The 18,316-nt window shown below is 41.6% G+C and overlaps 1 protein-coding gene across 1 annotated transcript in view; it reads right to left on the reverse strand.

The window, feature by feature from the left end:
• Nucleotides 1–18,316, reverse strand: part of SFI1 (Sfi1 homolog, spindle assembly associated (yeast)) — a 29,730-nt gene continuing 11,414 nt past the window's right edge. Inside the window, exons 11-30 of the mRNA XM_010284694.1 lie at nucleotides 17,481–17,573; nucleotides 17,004–17,101; nucleotides 13,111–13,192; nucleotides 12,044–12,222; nucleotides 11,728–11,803; nucleotides 10,881–10,976; nucleotides 10,381–10,457; nucleotides 9,653–9,755; nucleotides 9,043–9,139; nucleotides 8,220–8,380; nucleotides 7,717–7,791; nucleotides 7,350–7,424; nucleotides 6,826–6,990; nucleotides 5,356–5,594; nucleotides 4,309–4,404; nucleotides 2,881–3,142; nucleotides 2,061–2,208; nucleotides 1,437–1,560; nucleotides 648–750; nucleotides 1–108 (exon numbers count right to left, since the gene is read on the reverse strand). Coding sequence (XP_010282996.1) covers nucleotides 1–108; nucleotides 648–750; nucleotides 1,437–1,560; nucleotides 2,061–2,208; nucleotides 2,881–3,142; nucleotides 4,309–4,404; nucleotides 5,356–5,594; nucleotides 6,826–6,990; nucleotides 7,350–7,424; nucleotides 7,717–7,791; nucleotides 8,220–8,380; nucleotides 9,043–9,139; nucleotides 9,653–9,755; nucleotides 10,381–10,457; nucleotides 10,881–10,976; nucleotides 11,728–11,803; nucleotides 12,044–12,222; nucleotides 13,111–13,192; nucleotides 17,004–17,101; nucleotides 17,481–17,573 — 2,457 coding nt within the window. The remainder of the gene's footprint in view (nucleotides 109–647; nucleotides 751–1,436; nucleotides 1,561–2,060; nucleotides 2,209–2,880; nucleotides 3,143–4,308; nucleotides 4,405–5,355; nucleotides 5,595–6,825; nucleotides 6,991–7,349; nucleotides 7,425–7,716; nucleotides 7,792–8,219; nucleotides 8,381–9,042; nucleotides 9,140–9,652; nucleotides 9,756–10,380; nucleotides 10,458–10,880; nucleotides 10,977–11,727; nucleotides 11,804–12,043; nucleotides 12,223–13,110; nucleotides 13,193–17,003; nucleotides 17,102–17,480; nucleotides 17,574–18,316) is intronic.

Here is an 18,316-nt window from a genome sequence, read left to right on the forward strand (position 1 = left end):
TCATAGATCCAGAGCAATCTGGATATCACGCAGGCGGGCAACCAGGTTCTGTACATGATGTCTCTCTCTCAGTTGTGCTTTGGTGAGAGTGTTGATCCTCGCCTGCAACTGAAAGACAACTGCATAAGCTGTTTGTACAGCAACACAGCATTTAGTCTCTTTGACAGAGGAAGAAAGAATGAGCTCCAGCAACCTTTGTATTATCCCAGTTAAGAACCATTAAGTGGCAGGACTGCATCACTCTGAACAGCCAGGTGCTGGCTAGGTAACAGCACAGTATCCACCCACATGGCTGTATGAACCCGGGGGACTGAGAGCAATGCAGGTGCAGTCATGGTATGTCATTTCTGAGAAATTATTGAAAAAATTTTGACTCTTAATCTATTAAAGCCTGCTCTGTGGCTTGGAAATAGCCTCAGAAAGGTTTATTGGAGCTGGAGTTACATCTCTGAATAATTGAGGAAGCTGCATCTACACAAAAGTCTGTTCTGCTTTACAGCCCATGTCTGATTACAAGTTTCCCTTCTCTTGGCATTTTAGTAACAGCTTACTATACAACTCATCACAACTACCATCAGCCTTTAGGCTAAGTGCATAGCATAGTGATAATCACTTAAGTAACTTCAATTTGTTTGCTAGTTACACACCTGATCCAATTCTTCCTGCACTCCTCGTACACCATCTTGGTCTTCTGGTTGCATGCTCATTTTTAGCCACTTTTGTAGAATCTGTGCCTGCTGCTGACAGGACCTGATAAAATGGATTAGAAGGATTCTTATCCCAATTAGGAGCTCAACAGTCTAAGCCAACTTAATTAATTAAGCAATTGATACTTGTAGTAAGACCCCATTTTTTGTCTCAAACCAGTAGATGATAAAAGCCTTTAAAAAAGAAAAAGAACGCTGGAAAGCAGAGCAGTTGGTCTGAAAGCTGTTGTCTCCATTTCCTACTCCTAAATTCCTGACTTCTTCCTTTCCTGACAGTTTAATCCCCTCCAAGCACTGTTTTCTTCTAAAGCATTTGTATAAATGTCATCATCTTCTAGTAGATAAATTGTCAAACCACAGCCATATTTTGTTTTTTAATTGACAGTTGGAAAAACTAAGTTAATTCCTTGTGATAAAAGAACTAAAAGCTAAATTTCAGCTGCTCTGCCAAGTTCATTTGTACTGCCTTCAGATTACATCCAATGATACCTTTCTCATGCTTTCTCTAATAGCTGCCAAAGGTATAATTAAACCACTTGCTGACTACAAAAGTTGTGCAGCTACTCTATCCCACCTCTTAAAAGGAACAAATAATCTCCAGAACTTTCCTCTGTTTCATTCACAGTTCTGTAAACAGACTGGTTATTTTCAAAGTAGATGCATACAAAAAGATGGAATATTGAGTTGACAGCATGAAGAAAGGCTGGCTGAAGGGGCTTTGCAACATACTTGAGTTCTTGCTTCCTGCTCAAGTAGTACTGCATCTGCTGTTGGATGTGTCGGAGTTCAACTTCCAGCTTTCTCTGTAACATGGTTTCTTCCCTGGAACTGTGCTCCCTTTCTTCCCCTTCAGCTGAATGGAGGGAAGGCACAAGCAATGGAAGTAGAGCAGACTTAGGCTGTTTCTTATCAAGGAAAGTCAGATTAGTAGACAGGCAACATGGAACCCTCCAGAGTCCTTCTCATATCTTTTGTCACCCTGTAACATGTACCTGTTCGCTCAAAAGATCAGGTACAGTGAGAGGGCAGGAGTCCTGACAGCATTACAAGCTCTGAAGACTCAGTTTAAGCATACCAAAAAAAAAAGATAAGAAATGCTCTAGTGAATGGTTTAGTATGCTATTTTAATACTATTTCCCATTTTTCAATCCCTAGAACAGGGCTTTAGCCCCCTGATTCAGCAGAGTCCACAAAGCCGTATTACCATCCCAAAAGGGAATGATGTATTATTCACCTCCTGATGCAGGCATACAAGACTGCCTTGTCCCCCTTGCATTTTGTGGAGTTGACTTGCAGTCTTCCATGTACTGGAGGAGGACACAAAACTGCTACAGTTTAGACCTGAGGACCCACCTGCAGTTTGGTGACTCCATTTTCCCATCAAGTCTTCAGGTGACAGCAAACGTGTCTGCAAGTTTCGCTGCAACTTCCTCTCCACAGAGTCCTGTTGAGAGTCTTGGGAATGTGCTCCTCTGTGACCACTCACAGGCTGACATCCTCTCTACAAGGTCAGAATGATACTACTTTTTTCCCCGCTAACTGTTTTATTGAGTCAGCCCTACAAGTAGGATGCACCTGTTCTACTAAGCCCTACTCGCTCTCAGACATCCCCTGTAGTTGCTGAGCCCTTCTCATGAAATATTACAGAAGCAGCAGAGCTTAAGAAATGGGCATGCTCATTTCTAGCATGGAGATACTTCACCAGGATTAACACCTCCCATTCTGTGTGGAACAGAGTTTAAAATGCAATTTTTGAGATCTCAGCCATAGCCACTGCTACTAAACTAAGTTACTCTTAAACCCCTGTAATCTGGTTGGCAAACTGCAAGTGCTCTGAACTCTTTGAAGGAGCAGCACTCTCATGTCAATTGCTAGGAAAAGCATCCTGCTAGGAAGGACACAAGACCAGGAAAAAAGGTTGTACTGTAGTACAACACACACGTAGATTGGTCCGCTAGTAAAATATTGCTTCAGACTGGTGGTAAACAGTTCTTGGGCATTCAGAGACAGTTAATTTGGTCAGCTTTTAAGATGACAGCTAGAACAAGAAAAGAATACCTCAACAACCAGGTGAGCAGGCTAGAGGAGCCACTGGAAAAAACAGCAATAAGCAGCATGCATGTTGACAGTAGCCCAGTAAGCACACTGATCTTTCCTTCAGCCAGACACTCACCGTTTCTGCTCCAGCTTTCATTTGGGGCATGAAAGATGAAGGAGACCATAGGTCTGGCCTCTGAACAGCATGGTGCACGTCATGTGTCCGCAGTGGTACAGACGGGAAAGCAGCATGTATGAGAGATGCATAGGAATGAGTGGTATTGCCCATTTGCGATAGACATTTACAGGTACTTTCTTCCATTTGAGGTGGTAGCATTAAGTTCCCAGTCTGCGCAGAACATTTGTTTGCAGATGTTTGCTGAAAGGGTGCCTCTGATCTGTAAAGGAAGAAGGATGAGGTCCCTGTATATTGCAACCTGCTGGTCTTGTCCTTTGCAGTCAGTGCAAAAAAAGGGAGAATCTTGTCATTCCCTTGCGTACAGGTCTCCAGTTAGCTGCTTTACTACACAGGGGAAACCCCAATTAAAAAAAAAAATTAGAAAAACACCGCAATGGTTTTAAAAACAAACAAAAAAAAGCAGCAAAGCAGTTAAGGTTTCCATTACTCCTACCTGCCCTGCTCCAAAACCTCCATATTAATCCAGGCTGAAACAGTTTCTTTGGAGCTGTGAATTCAGCCCGTTAACAAAATCCTGCCTTATTTTGGCTTGGGGACAAGAGAAAGAGGGGAGCAGAAGCAGCAATCTCAGATAGGTTTTGACAGGAAATTGATAGTAATTCTCTTCTCCAAAGCTAATTACAGAACAGTTTCACAAAAAAAAGTTCAGTCTAAACATCGGCTTAAAAGCAAGTGCAGCTTCTATAGCAAGAGCAGTTTCAGCTCCATCACTTTCAGGGCCAAGAAATGATACCCTAACTAAAAGCAGCACAGTCAAGACAACGAAGCCACTGCTTAGTTGAACAATTTCAGCAGCATAGACCTTTTGGGGAAAGGCAAAAATAAAAAAGTATCTCCCTTAAAGCAGTAAAGTTGATTCAGTCAAGACAGAGAGAAATATTCAATTCTGGCTCTGCATGACCAGAATCATTAATGATTCCCCAGTAGATTAGCTAAATCCAGACCCAAACCTGTTGTGGAGCAAATATGGTCTATGAGCCAAAAAGCATCCCGCACAACTCAAACTTCCGAGTTTATGTGGCAAGACTGACAGAAAAGAAAACTTTACTTATTTCCAAAATTAATGGGTTTAGTTAGTAAGTGATGTGCCGTATCTTTCCCTCAAAATCTCTCACTAATGAAACAAAGGCCTTGGTTGTTATTTAATTAACTTGAAAGTTCCATTATTCTTGTCTGCCTAATATAAGAAACCTCAAGTTTTTAAGGTCACCACGGCCTTTTGATAGGATAGAGCAATGTACAGTCCCATAATTACTGAATGTTCTGTATTACGAAGTTAAGGGGATTTGAGGGGATGATAAGCATAGCATAAGACCCACTGTAAGTCACCCTCTTTTTCTTTACTTTTAAAAACAGATTTTCTACCTAGTAAAAGGAGATCCTGTCAGTTCCTTGCTCTCTAGGGATTCCAGAAGGAAGTCAGGCCTCTGTGGTGGTAACCTTGCTTGTCGAAGAGCATTTCTGAAAAGAACAAACAGAACTAATAATACCCCAGATTCATCATTATTTTCAGTTGGCATAAGCTGGCATTGCAGCTTAAGAACCAGTCCTATTCCACCACTCATCTCTGCTCTGCAACATTCCCCTTACATGCAATAATAAATTTAAAGATTAAATTTCAGCCTGTATTAGTGTTACAATCTGGTTCACCGTATGAATGATTGTGCCAACATGACGAGTGGTGGAAGGGACAGAACTGAACAAGGCAGAACTACTTTTGGCAGCATATGCTACCTTAAAGGAATGTGAAGATATGGCCTTACTTCCCTGTAAGGTTCCTGTCCTGGACTGAGAAGCTTCATGGAAGATTCTTCTTTGCAATTGCCCCATAATCAGTAAGAATTTTTGAAGGAATAGCTTCCCCAGGGGAAACAAAGGGGCAAGAAGAAAGTTCAGTTTCTACCCAGCCAGGATCTTGATGTTTATAATTTCATCAGACCCTATACACTTTAGTGAAAAAAAGACCTTCAGTGACAGCTCTAGGTCACTCGAGCAAGATAAGCTCTTGCAATGGTAAGAGCCCCATCACAGACATCTTCCAAACGTTACTCTGTGTAACTGTTCCCATGACAAATGACCAACGCTCCATGAATTCATAGTTGTATACTGAGAAACGCATAGCGGAAAAGTATATAGCTGCGCTGATTCTACCCATCACTGATACATCAATATAAAGTCACAAATTCTTCCATTATTTGTGGGATTATGCATGCATTACGGAGCAGCTCTTGTGTAACTCTGCAATGCCAGCTGTATGATGCAGGGTCAGAGAAAGACTTAGGGAAACTGCATGGAACTAACAGTGATCAGTGTGAAAACTTGGAAATACAAAAATGAGGGACACAGACTACCTATATGCAAAACTAAGTATCTGCCAGAGAAATGCAGAAGGGACTAGAACTTTACACTCACAGATCACAGAGAACTGAGCCCTCAGCAAGGTGAAAAGGTAGATGACTGCATTTTGAAGGCCATGGTTCTGCTGCTGCTGAATGTCCTCTTATCTCAGGGCTAACATCAGGCATTTTAAACGTCACTTGCTTCTTCAGAGGTGGCAGAAAAGAACAAGGCTTGTTTAATTTCTTGGTGAGAGCCTTCTGTTTCCATAGCATGGCACAACGATACACAGACTGGTGAAGGTTGTAGGCTGCCTGCCAACACAAAGAAGAGTAGAGCATTTGATGGCTGAGAGTAGGAAGCAACACCATGCCACCCAGCGAGAAGAATACTGCAGAAAGGAACTGAGATTTCTGATGACCTCATAGCCATACCAGCTCTCTAAGCTAAATTAGGTTGTCAACTGTGGTAACATTTGGGTAAAGAGAATTAACTGGATACTTCTGCAATGAGGCAGGCTGCATATTAGCAAACGGAACAGCTAGGTGTCTTGAAAACCTGGAAAAAGAGCTGGGAAAGCTGCCCAGGAGCAGGAAGAGAGCAATCACAGAAATCACAGAAACACTAAGTTGGAAAGGACCTTCAAGATCATCAAGTCCAACCATTAATCCAGCGCCACCATGTCCCCTAGACCATGTCCTGAAGCGCCCCATCCACACGTTTCTTGAACACTTCCAGAGATGGCGACTCCACCACCTCCCTGGGCAGCCTGTTCCAATACCTGACCACCCTCTCAGTGAAGAAATTTTTCCTAATATCCAATCTAAACCTCCCCTGGCGCAACTTGAAGCCATTTCCTCTTGTCCTATCACTAGTTACTTGGGAAAAGAGGCCAACACCCTCGTCGCCACAACCCCCTTTCAGGTAGCTGTAGAGAGCGATAAGGTCTCCTCTCAGCCTCCTCTTCTCCAGACTAAACAACCCCAGTTCCCTCAGCCGCTCCTCATAAGACTTGTGCTCCAGACCCCTCACCAGCTTCGTTGCCCTTCTCTGGACACATACATCAGTAGATGTAGTGTGATCATCAGTGAAGATACATCAGTATCTTCCTTTCCACACACAGGGCTGGGCTGATACTCAAAAGCAGAAGTGACACTAGCCCACATTTGAAGGTGTAAGTGTTGCTAAAGCTAAGACAGGATTAGATGCAGGCTCTAATGCTTCATTACAGTACAGAATTTAGAGACTGACCTTACTCACATGCAAAGGTTTCATCTAGCTATGTCTATGGTAGGAATTGGTCAGTTTTGAAACATCTTCATTAGGAAACATTCCCAATTAGTGACACGAGTCTGAAGTGCTCTAGTCTCAGCTGAATGAAAGGACAGGGCGTTTTGCTTTGAACCACAGGCAAAAGTGTACAACAGACCAAAACAAGAATTGAGAACCCCTCCAAGATACATACGCACACACACACAGAGTAGATCAGAGCAGACCAGAGTGGTCCTGGGTGGGTGTATCTAAGCGATCACTTGTCTCTCTCACCTTCAGCTGGAGCTGTCCCTGTAACTGTTTCATGCCAGCAGTGTATCTCAAGGTCCGGGTTACACCTTCTCTCAGAAAAGTAGTGTGATGAACTCCTGCAGCTTTTTCAATGTGATCTTTCTTCTGCTGTTGCCCCTTAGGAAATCTGAGCCAAGCATCAAATACCTACAACATGAACAGCAGATAGCTGTGAGTGTTACAAAGACAGCTTCTGGGTCAGGGACTGCCCCTGCAGACAGGAACACTTTCCCTTCCACTGGGTAGTAATAGGCAGAGCTACAGCAGGACACTACCACAAGGACAAAGGGACAGGGATTTAAGTCAGCTGAGGCTAGACAGGGAAAAACATGTGCACATTTTTTTAGTCAGATAAGAGGATTTAGTGACAGTTTTCCAGCATCCTAAAATAGCATATAGCACCCCAAAGATGAAAGGAAACAGATCAAATGTGTACTCTGACAACTGCAGTCAAATCTGTACATCTGCAAATTCACTTGTCTGCCCCGACACCAACACACTCTTACCTTCCTCTGCAACGAAAGGGACCAGTGCCACAATGCTTGCACTGTCTTCTGCTTTTCCCATCGCTGCTGCAACAGCTATCAGGGAAAAAAATTGCACAGCAGCCAGGTTAGGAGTTAACATGTCCCACACCAGAAACGTGGGCCGAACGGAGCACCATCCAAACAGGAAGTGCTGGTGGAGCCATAGCAGAATAACCCACTCGGCTCACCCAGTATATGGCAAGGTCTCTCTTGCACTAGTGGAACCAAAAATCCAGAAAATGTTTAAATAAATTTCTTGGTCCTCATGTGTCAGTGGAATATGAAGGAGGAGACAGGATAAGGATCAGCAAGGAGCTAGATACCTAGCCAGGAGACAATTCCTTACCCGTGTCTTCCAGCAAGAGAAGGAAGCAGAGCAAAGTCTACGAGTCATTAGCTGATCTCCCTGTCTCCGCAGTAGCTGCAAGGCAACCAGAACAGTGAGTCACTTGCAAACACACCCTACTTATCGGAGCCAAATGCTACTGGAGCAGAACGGGTACCAAAAGCCTTTATCACCTTACCTTTGTTCTGTTGAGGTCAGCCTCAATATCTAAGTGCCTTATGCTGTAACCCCATTTGCAAATATCTACAAGCCCAGCAAGGATTTCATTAACAGTTGAATGACCCCACACATGGCAAGCCCAGCTTGTCATCTCGTGTTAAGTCTATTAGATCTATCAAAGCTTCTTCAGGTAAGACACAGGCACGTTCCTTCCTCCTCAATGAACAAGGCTGCCACGCTCCTCCTCAGCCAAGACTACCATTCCAGGGGACATGGCCTGCTCCTCCACACCCACAACTTCCCACCCTGGGTCACTGGCTGGGGAGGTTGCTGATCCTTCTCACCATCTTCTCAAGGCACCACTGATGATATTTCTTCCATTTCACCAGGTACTTCTGGAGTAGGTGCTGCTGATGGTGCTGTACTGCCCTGTGCTGCTGAGCCCTCAGCATCAGACACTTCCTAGTTAATTCCTTCCAGTGAAGAAACAGGGTCTGTAAAAGGACTGTTAGGAAAGATAAATTAACTAATGTACCAAAACAAAACTATTAATCTCTGAGAGTATCATGTGATCACCTACTCTTCCAGACTGTTTTAGCAATATTTAACACCGACAATACTCAGCACTAGGAAGGAGGACTGTGAAACACTTCAGACAACAAACAGTGAGCCATGACTTGTAAGTCTTCCTTGCTGCCATCGACATTCTTTATAATCTTTAGGAAATTATTTGCTCTGTTTGTACTTCAGAGTCCTCACGTCAAGAATGTGGCTGGTACCACAAAAATGCTTGCAGACTTTGAGGGCCTTATAGAGAAAGACTGAAGCAGTAATTGATAAGATTACTTGCACTGCCCTCAAAAAAGAGACATCTGAGCTTCCCAAAATTAGCAATGGAAAGTTCCTTTGAGGAAGGAAGTGTTACCATCCCTTATATAGACAAGGAACCAACAGAGAAGCAGAAGTCACACAAGCAGCCTTCATCAGATCACTGGAGTCCCAAGTCATTCCCCATTCTATGAGGATGTCCTTTATAGGCTTAACAGACCACCCAGTCATTTCATCTGTACAGATGACACAAAAGACTGTCCTACTAAGCCATGTCTTTCTAAGGATTGTACACAGGTAACTAAGTCTTCTGAGAGTTTACTATTTCCATCAGCTCACCTATATCCAAATGTTTTCTGGCCTCCATCACAGCTGCCATCTTCTGCTGATGGTAATACACTTGTAGCGAGGCAGCGTATCTCCACTGTAGCAACACCTGAAGATACAATGCAAACAAGAGACAGGATACAGACTGACACTACAATGTTCTTTGGAAGGGGAAGCAATGTATTCCATATTGCTGGCACCGTAACTATTTCAATCTAATTTTTCACATAAGGCTCAGCAAGACACTGCAAATTTCCTACAAATTAAATACAGTGGTATCTCAGAGGGTGCCCCTGGTGTTTTCCAAGGCATCGCTCTTTTCCGTCCCTCCGTCTGCCCGCCCAGCCCTCTCCTCAGGTAATACTACTGTACTGTGTCATACTACTGGTTTTCCCATCCTTCTAGGAAATGGGGAGAAAGAAAAGAGGAGGAAAAACCATGAGCTCACTCAGAGACAAAAGTTTCAGAGATGCATGTAAAAAGATGATGGGACTCACACTTTTTAGCCCTTTCTTGGTAATGGCTCTTTGATGAAGTTTTTCGTCCTTCTAATTGCATTACCTGACCCCTGCCTGAACTAGCATCTGTACTTAGACGTTGGTATCTGGTACACAGACCCTACCTTTGACAGGATTGCTCTCCTGTAGTGCTCATCTGCCTGAGCAGTTGCCTTAGCTTCACGTATAAGAGCAAGGGCATTTTCTCTCCATGTACACAGAAGCTGTCTGAAGGCAAAATATATAAAAAAAAATAACAAAAAAGCAAAAAACATTAAGTATGAGTCTCACTTGTTCATTTGGTACCTTCCCACTCACAGGGGAACCAAACCAGCTGCCTCTATAAACTCAGTCTTGCAAATCAACTTCTGCCCCTTCAGGTCTCTACTGAAGAGAAAGCAGTGGAAAAAATGGAACACGCCCTTAAGCCTAGCATCTTAAGCTGAGTCAATCAGGCTCTGCAAGTACCTCAAGCTGTATAGCACTAAAACCAAATGAGATACTTAAAAAATAAAAAAATATTATCTTTAATTGCTCTCCTCACTGTAATGTAAGACAGCCTCTACCTTTTCCAGGCTGCTTTAATATCATAGCAGTCAGAATCCCTGTGCTACAGTTTGCTACCTGGTGTTTCTCATGGGACTAAACACAGATTAAAAAAAGTTAAACAGATGGCGATCCAGCAAGAGGTTAACTTCTTTTTGCTAGATTACCTGCACAGAAATAGCAATGCACGGCAGAGTCAGGTCCCAGCACTGAACACTCAAAAATTTACAGTAGTGGCAGTGAAAGAGAGTAATTTGACTGCAGTGCAGTTATTTCTCTCATGCTGCACGAGGAAACATAGGCTTACCGCAGCAGTAGTCTAGTGTGGTGTTTCTCCTTTTCAGCTACTTGGTATAGAACGCGCTGTATGTTATGTTGGTAACTCTGCAAGAAAAGCAGTGAGAGGTAAAATTTCCCTCAACTGCCAACACCTCTGAGGAGAGAAGACTTCTGGAAACTCTCAAGTAGCAGCTTAGTAGAGTAGTAGCAGCAGTAGAGTATAGGGGAAAAAATGAGGTTACAGCCACTGAAATCAAATGCTGTTTTTCCAAGATGAACAGTCACTACACGCTAGTTAATGCTAGCTATCATATACCCTTCACCAAAGCCACAAGATTACATTGGTTCTTTTGTTCCAAAAAGCAATGCTAGAGCTTATACAACCCCATCTACAATAGCCTCCATTTTACCCTGCACACTTGGTGTGTAAGCACCTAGAATGAAACAGCATGGCAGCTCTTCAGTTCTCACTAGAACACTTAAGCACCCATAGGCAAGTCTCACAAAGAAAAGGACATTCTCTCCTACCTTCCAGGCTGCCAACGTCTTGCCCAGTAATGTGTGCTGATAGTGCATGTCTGCTTGCACCAACTTCCTCCATTTCTCACGCTGATGTCCCACATACTATAAAAAAAGGGGGGAGGGGGCGGGGAGAGGGAAAAATGTATACATGATGGAGGGAAAACTGGCCATCGCAGAGAGCAGACAGAAAAGGACCATCCCCATTCTCTGTGGAAACATCAATCCTTTATCTTGCTATAATAGGTTCTCACTCAAACTGGTGCTGCACTCTGCTGTTCCTCCAAAATGTCTAGCTGAGGCTGTATTTTTCCTCTGCCCTTTTTAAGAATCCTCTTGAAGACTGATGCAATTCACTCAAGTTAACAGTTCCAGACCAACAGACTAGCATCAACTCCAAAATTTCTCATAGATTCTCAAGACATGCCGTAAGGCACATTTGGCACCTCACATAGTAAGGAAAAGGCCCAGCATAAAAGTGAAGTACCATCTGATAGGGCCTGCTATGATGTGTGCACAACTACAGACCACACATCATGGCCTTGCTGCAAACAAGTTTTGAGAAGGACATACACGATATTGGCTAGGGACAATTTCATCACACTAACGCTAGGCATGTTCCCAGATAAATCTCCTAAATTATAATCCTGTTCTCACTATACCTAGACAAGTGAACAAGAAGTCAAAGAACTCCTCCTCCTCCTACAGAATTCCTGCTCTTATCCACCTGGAAAGGGAGGAGAGCTTAGAAATGACTAGTGTTTAAATAAACAATTTCATTTCTAGCCATACGGGTACAAGCAATCTGAACATAACAAAAAGGATTCAAGCTCTTCCCCATCTCTTAATCTCTCACCTTCCTCCACTTGTTCCAAGACTGCTGCAGACACTTTGAATAGTGAAATCTTAAGGCTTGCATCTCCTTGAGCCTCCTGTAAGAAAAATAATTTAATTATTTCTCCTACAATGCAATCTACATTACTGAACGCCTCTAGCACAAGACGTGAGTGCACACCTGCTATTTTCAGCAAGTCATTTATTGAAAGACAATCTAGTGATTCTAAAGCACAAATAAGGAGTCAGAATCATTGTGAATTAAATGCTGTTTTGTCAAAAGCAGGCCACCACAGGGCCAATCCAAATAATTCTCCCTTTTAAAAAAACTTTCTTACTCTGTTTCTCTCTCCTGAGTAGTTTGTTTCCACAGACAGAAAGCCTTTAGCAGCAGCAGGTTACTGTAGTGATCTCTTGCACAAACCAAGCCCTCTTGCTCCTCCAAACGTGCAGCTGTTCTTCTACACCAGAAGCCCCAGGAACAATGCAACAGTTGCCTTTCAAAATGAAGTACAGCCTATAATGGAAAGAAGGTGGCAATGAATTAATGACACAACAGGCCAGTTACAAACAGAAGACAATTCCTTAAAGGTGACATGCACAGAACTGTCCAATGCTGATTTTCCTCTTTTCACATTGAACAACAATGAACACATGTCATCAAAGCCCCTTTGCTGTGAGTTTATGTGAATGTGTTCTATGGGTACCTATATGCATGTGGATGGAGAAACTTATCAGAAAACAGCAGGCCAAAGAGAGGAAAAATACAAGCTGATAAGTAGCATGCGAAAGACTCCCAAGAATTGATAAGCTCTAGAAACAAGTCCTGTTGAATTCACAAGAACTGATAATCTCAGAACACCAGGAGTCAGCCATATCTGCACAAGGCCACCCACACACGCTGCCATCAACTCAGACCACATGAAAGGCAGCAGTGGCTGCTATATATAAAGACTCCAGGATTATATATGCATATTAGGAAATGAAGGAGCCTCTAAGGGACTTTCTGAACACCTATCAAAAAACAACTAATTTGTCAGTACAAACCTGCACTTCTTAAATAGGTTGGGGTTGGCTCTTTATTACTATTATTTTTTCAACCAGGTAACTATGAAACAGTGTGCAAGAGAGAGACAGCATGTGCATATTTATTGGGTGAATGAACTGTATAAATAGTTACCTTCTAATAACAACAGCTTCATTCTATTATTAATAAACAGCATAACTTAAAAACTGCAGTAAATATTGGTTGTAATCTGATTCCTCTGACCTGACCCCCTCACTGGGGAAAAGGGGATTTACAACACTCAAGTCCACCTCGTGCTAACTGGTGTTCACAGAGAGTAACTTAAGAAATTATCCCCTCTATTTCTTAAGCAAGGCCAGGTAGAAGAGTTACTTTTACCCTCTTCTCTTCCATTCGGTATTCTTGCTTCTTGTACACCTTCAACAGCCACATGTCAAATACCTGTCTCATCAACATCCTCCTGCAAGCAAAAAGGGAGAATGTCAGCACAGGAAAAAACTCCTTCAGAAAGAGAGACAGATTTTATGAACGCCAAAAGACCAGTCCACCAACAACTTAAACAGTCACTTGATGTTTTAAATCATGCAAGCCTTCTTTGGAAATCAGGCAGCTTTATATCTTCATTATTGTTCAGGTTAAAAAACAGACAATTGGTCTGTCCCCTGAAGTCTTACCCAGAATACATGAGACAACATTAATGAATTTTCTGAAGTTATCAGAACTCCCTGCTTTAATTCAGATCATTCAAAAGATTGTTCCAACTTCTGACCAAATAATTTATTTTATTCACAAACACACACACATGCAGAAAAAAACAAACAAGCAACCACCCTTTATTTCTTCTCCACTGTAAATATAGTCCATTCCCTCCTCCCTTGGAAATATTTTGAAAATCCTACTCTATTTTTTTTTGTTTTAAAACAACAACAAAAACGAAAGAACACAAAACAAACATACAAACATTGTAATAGGACTTGAAAAAAGTTATAACTTAAAGAGCAGTGTGGCCCAATCTCTGAAGGGATTCTACCAAAGCCTTCTTTTATGAAGAAGGGTAGGTTAGTTGCCCTCGTTATCAAAGCTTCTTTCTCTCTAGATGAAGAGAATACCTACTTGCTAGTCTGCTTCCTCCCCAGGGATGCACAAAAGTCATTACCAAATAGTATCCCAAAAATGCAAGTAATAGGTATAGTGCTTAGTCACACACATCTCTCTCTCACAGAACAAGCATATGGTAGAAGCATCCTAGTCCAGAAGTCTGAGCTACAGCCTAGTGGAAATAGTACTCAAACTACATCACTTATTTCCATAACTCAGTCATGTGGGTGTACTAATTAGATTGTCAGCAAGTCCCAGCTCTTCTGTAGTCTAAAGAGGCCTAAAAGATACTTTGGATTCTTACCAGGTAACTTTTGGTAGGTAGCTGTTACAGCTCATTACAAGTTTATGGGTTGGTAAAACAACATGAGTTAAGTAAGTCTTCCTGGAGGGTACTGGTAGTTGCCAGCAAGTCTTTGATCTGTAGACAGTCACAAGTCTCAACTGGCTCATGACGGCTCTTCTGGGGTATCTCCTGGGTCTTACCACCAGACACAGCAGTCGGGGCACTGACTTGTGAGACAGTACATATGTTCATCAGAGACCAACTGGCAAGCTGAGTTCTGGCAAGCTGCCATGAAGGTTTTGCTTAGGTCTGGTTGGAAAGCAGCCCCGGACCTCTGAACAAAGAACACACTTCTTACAATTTGTTCTTTTGTGTTCAGGAAATAGGACCTCATTTATACTCTTTCTAAAGAGAAAAGACTGCACACAAAAACATTCCTGACTCAGAGTCAAGCTATAGCTACAGAACCAATGAGAGACTTTGAACCATCTGTTCATCCCTTCCCTGGTGAGAGAGGCCTAAGTTAGATTGCGGCAGTTACATGCTGCAACTCATCTTCAGTAAGCTTAACCTCCTGAGTCTTTGAACCTTTTCTCTCTTTGTCTCCAGAGGGTAAGCTAATGCACCACAGCTGCACTCTCACATCAGTTGGAAAAATTCTTAATTGCTTGCAGAAATGCAGCTGCCCTCATTATTCAGCCTGCACTCCAAACCTATTTGTCAATCTCCCAAAAAGCAAGCCAAGAGCCAAGGCAAAACAGACTTTCTGCAGCCTGTGTTTCAACTGTGAAGCCAGGCTTCTGATGACAGAAAGGTATGAATCCAGAACACAGTGTGGCCATCCTCTGCCAATGAAAGGTGTAAGGTCCCAAGTCTACTATGAAAAAAGATTCAATATTAAAAACCATTTTTTTCTCTCAACTTACACAGGAAAAAGTGTCCTAGGAGGGGACTCATTGTAAGAGCATATTTCCAAACATACCCTTTTCCAAAGAAAGCAAACTTTTTTTTATTAGTCTTCTAATACAGAAAGTGGCAAATAGGTTTTAATAGTATCATAAATCATTACCCTACCTGAAGAGTCAGCACTGAATCCGTGGTTAAGAATAAAAGCCCAGGCAAGGCATTTAAGGCCTCAAAAAAGGCAAATACTTTTTTTTTTTCTTTCAATCAATATTTTCCCCCCTCCAATTTCCACAATGAACAAGTACACTCTATTGTAACGCCTGTGCATGTCTGTGCCCCCATAATATGCCAGTAATAATTAGTAAGGTAATTAGTAAGATATATCATTACCCAGAGAGAAAAGCTAATGGTTGAATTTTAAGAGGTGATGAGAAGCCATAGCATCCATTTACATTAACAGAAAACAGAAATGCCAAACACCTTTAAAGAAAGATTCCTAGTACTTTCACTCAATTTCACACTGTAAACTTAAAAGCAGTGGTAATGGATTTATTTTGGCATGACTGCAATTGTGAAACAACCAGTATTATCACTTTGAGTCTGGGTTCTTCTATGAGTTCCACATTGGTCTTGGAGGCACAATTAAAGCTTACGGGCACATCTTGTTTGTTTCATATTGAATCCAACTGTGCGTACTGCAACTGACTGTAAAATAGGTAACTACACTAATATTTCTTATTTCTTCAGTAACCTCTGAGCAAAACCATAGTGATCCTGATGCCAAGACATCAGTCAATTAGAGATTTGTGCAATAATTATGCCCTAAAAATAAAACAAGAATCAAGTCTAACTCGGCACCAAGTTATCAGTCACTCTTGTAGTATCAGCCTCTCTTAAAAAAGAAAATACTTAAATTTACTTAAAGAAAATTTTAATACTTAAAGCAAGTAGGAGGATTAGAAGAAATGAGATAGAAATTATATTGAGTAGAGAATACTGTTTAGGCCACAAGGTAGTTCTCTGAGCCGTAGTAATATTGAATGCCTTCTTGAATGCAGACTTTGCTAAGCAGAAAAAGAACATCACACACAAGCTTGCATGGCAGAATGAAACTTCCCTTCCTTCCCTTTTTACCCTGCATCCAATTTAAACTAAGCAACTCTATGTGGCTTGTTGCACTAATACACTAACATCTCAACAGGTTTCATTTGTTTGAGACCAACACCATAATATTGCAGTGGAAGTGTTTTCAGTTTCAACTCTAGCCCCAGGACCTGAGCACTGTAGAGTACAGCATGCTGTACTGAGTCGCACAGACCTGTCTTGTAGAGGTCTCATTCTCTCCTGCTAAGCTTCATCCAAAAAAAATCAAGAAAGTTCTAAGACAACAAAGTTCAGAGTATTTGTATGTCCTGCAATTTTGGAACCAAGTGAAAGCAGCATTAAGAACCAACAGACAGAGGAAGTGTAAGAATCAAATATATACCCTTTCAACTTTGTCATAACAAACATGTACTCACCACCAAACTCCACAGGTCAAATTTAAAAGCCTTCTGGCTGCTTTGTTAATGTTGACTTACTCATAGGACTACATAAATTTAGCTTCTGAAAAAGAGCCTTACCTTCACTCTTAGAGTACCTCTAGCAGCAGAGGTAGCCATACATGAGCCATCAACTCCCCCCACTCGTCCCCAAAGCAAGCGTTTCAAGCTTTGTCCATGCTCATGCCGCAATCTACTGGTCTTACCAGGAAAACATCCAGTTTTTAAATCTAAATGAGTCTCAGAATTAGGCTTAATCAACCTCCCCCACATTTCACTGAGAAGCGGGAGATGTAAATTGTCTGTTACTCATAGAAAATATAAGAGCAACTGGCATCAGGATGGTCATGCCCCCAACCGTATTATCAGATTTTAAAAGAGAACCAAAGGCCCACAAATCCCACATTTGTACAAATTTATATTAATATTTCTCTGCATACCTATAACGAGCACAAGCCACTGATGTTAAGGCCTGCTGCTGTTCTTCCTCCTTCTCTTCCAAACGGGACTTCCAACGGTTCCAGAACTTCTGCAGCACCTGAAACAAAACAACAAAGACATGAAAACACATCGATATTGAGCGAGGAGAAGAATGCAAAGAAAGAAATTATTAAACATTCTATTGAAACTTCATGCTGCAACAGTTGCCTCCTGCACTGCTTCATATAGCAAAGTTGTTTTATAACCTGCTATGAATTTTTCTGGTAAAAGAAAAAGTAGCTATAAACATAGGAAAACAGAAAACTAAAATAACTTATCTAAGACTGACAGCTGACTTACACAGGAGATTTTCTGTGGCTATGAGTATTTAGGAACTAAGGCACTGATTTAATAAAAAAGTATTTCATATGTGAAAGTCAAAGCCAATATGACAGTTCAAGAAAAACTAACACAAGAACAAAAAAAGTAAAACTCACTGTAACTTGATGCTGATGGTATGACAGATTTTTTCTCATTTGCTGAAGACGAGTGTTCACAACATTCTGCCAAAGACCCTTAAACCCAAGTTTCTGTAACAACAAGGAACATACCCAACTTTCATGTAATCAGTGCTTGCTGATTTGGGTAAGTTTAGAACTGGCTGCTCCTTACAGACAATTGATGTGTGATAGTACTCCTTGCAGTAGCTAAGATTTATGAACTTACCAAAGCCATACATCAATTCATTCTCACAAACTGTCACTTCTCCAGCTAAACTAAAATTCCCTTCCACCTTCCCAGGGTTTTACTGTGAGACATCTAACTCCTTATTCAGCTATCAAGACCACTACTCCATGTCCTTTCACAGTCTATCTTCTCCTTTAGTTCAAGACTTGTAACTTGGTCCTTATCAAAAACAGAAAAGATCCACTTCCCTTCTAGGTCTCCTCTGCGCACAAGGTCGTTTGGTCTACAATCCCACAATATCTTGATTCAGGGACGAACATGGTAAATAGCATTATAAGAGCATGCTGCCTTAAAGTGCTCTCAGAGTCACTAATGTTTTCAATCTACGATTCAAACAGGTTTATTGCCAGTCTTTTGATGATCAATACTAATCCACACTCAAAAATAATTCAGTTCTGAAAAAGCTGGAGACTTGCTCACCTTTCAGACTGCCTTCAAGGACTTATCTTTTTTTCAAAAAAAAAAAATCCAAAAAACACCCAACTACCTGCATATGCAATAAGCTATCTTTGATGTTTGGACCCATGTGAAAAGAAGCATGTATGTATGTACTACAGAGACAAAAAAAAATAATTCTTGTAGGGAT

The sequence above is a fragment of the Phaethon lepturus genome, unplaced genomic scaffold (assembly GCF_000687285.1).
Source record: "Phaethon lepturus isolate BGI_N335 unplaced genomic scaffold, ASM68728v1 scaffold39193, whole genome shotgun sequence".
Lineage (NCBI taxonomy): Eukaryota > Metazoa > Chordata > Aves > Phaethontiformes > Phaethontidae > Phaethon > Phaethon lepturus.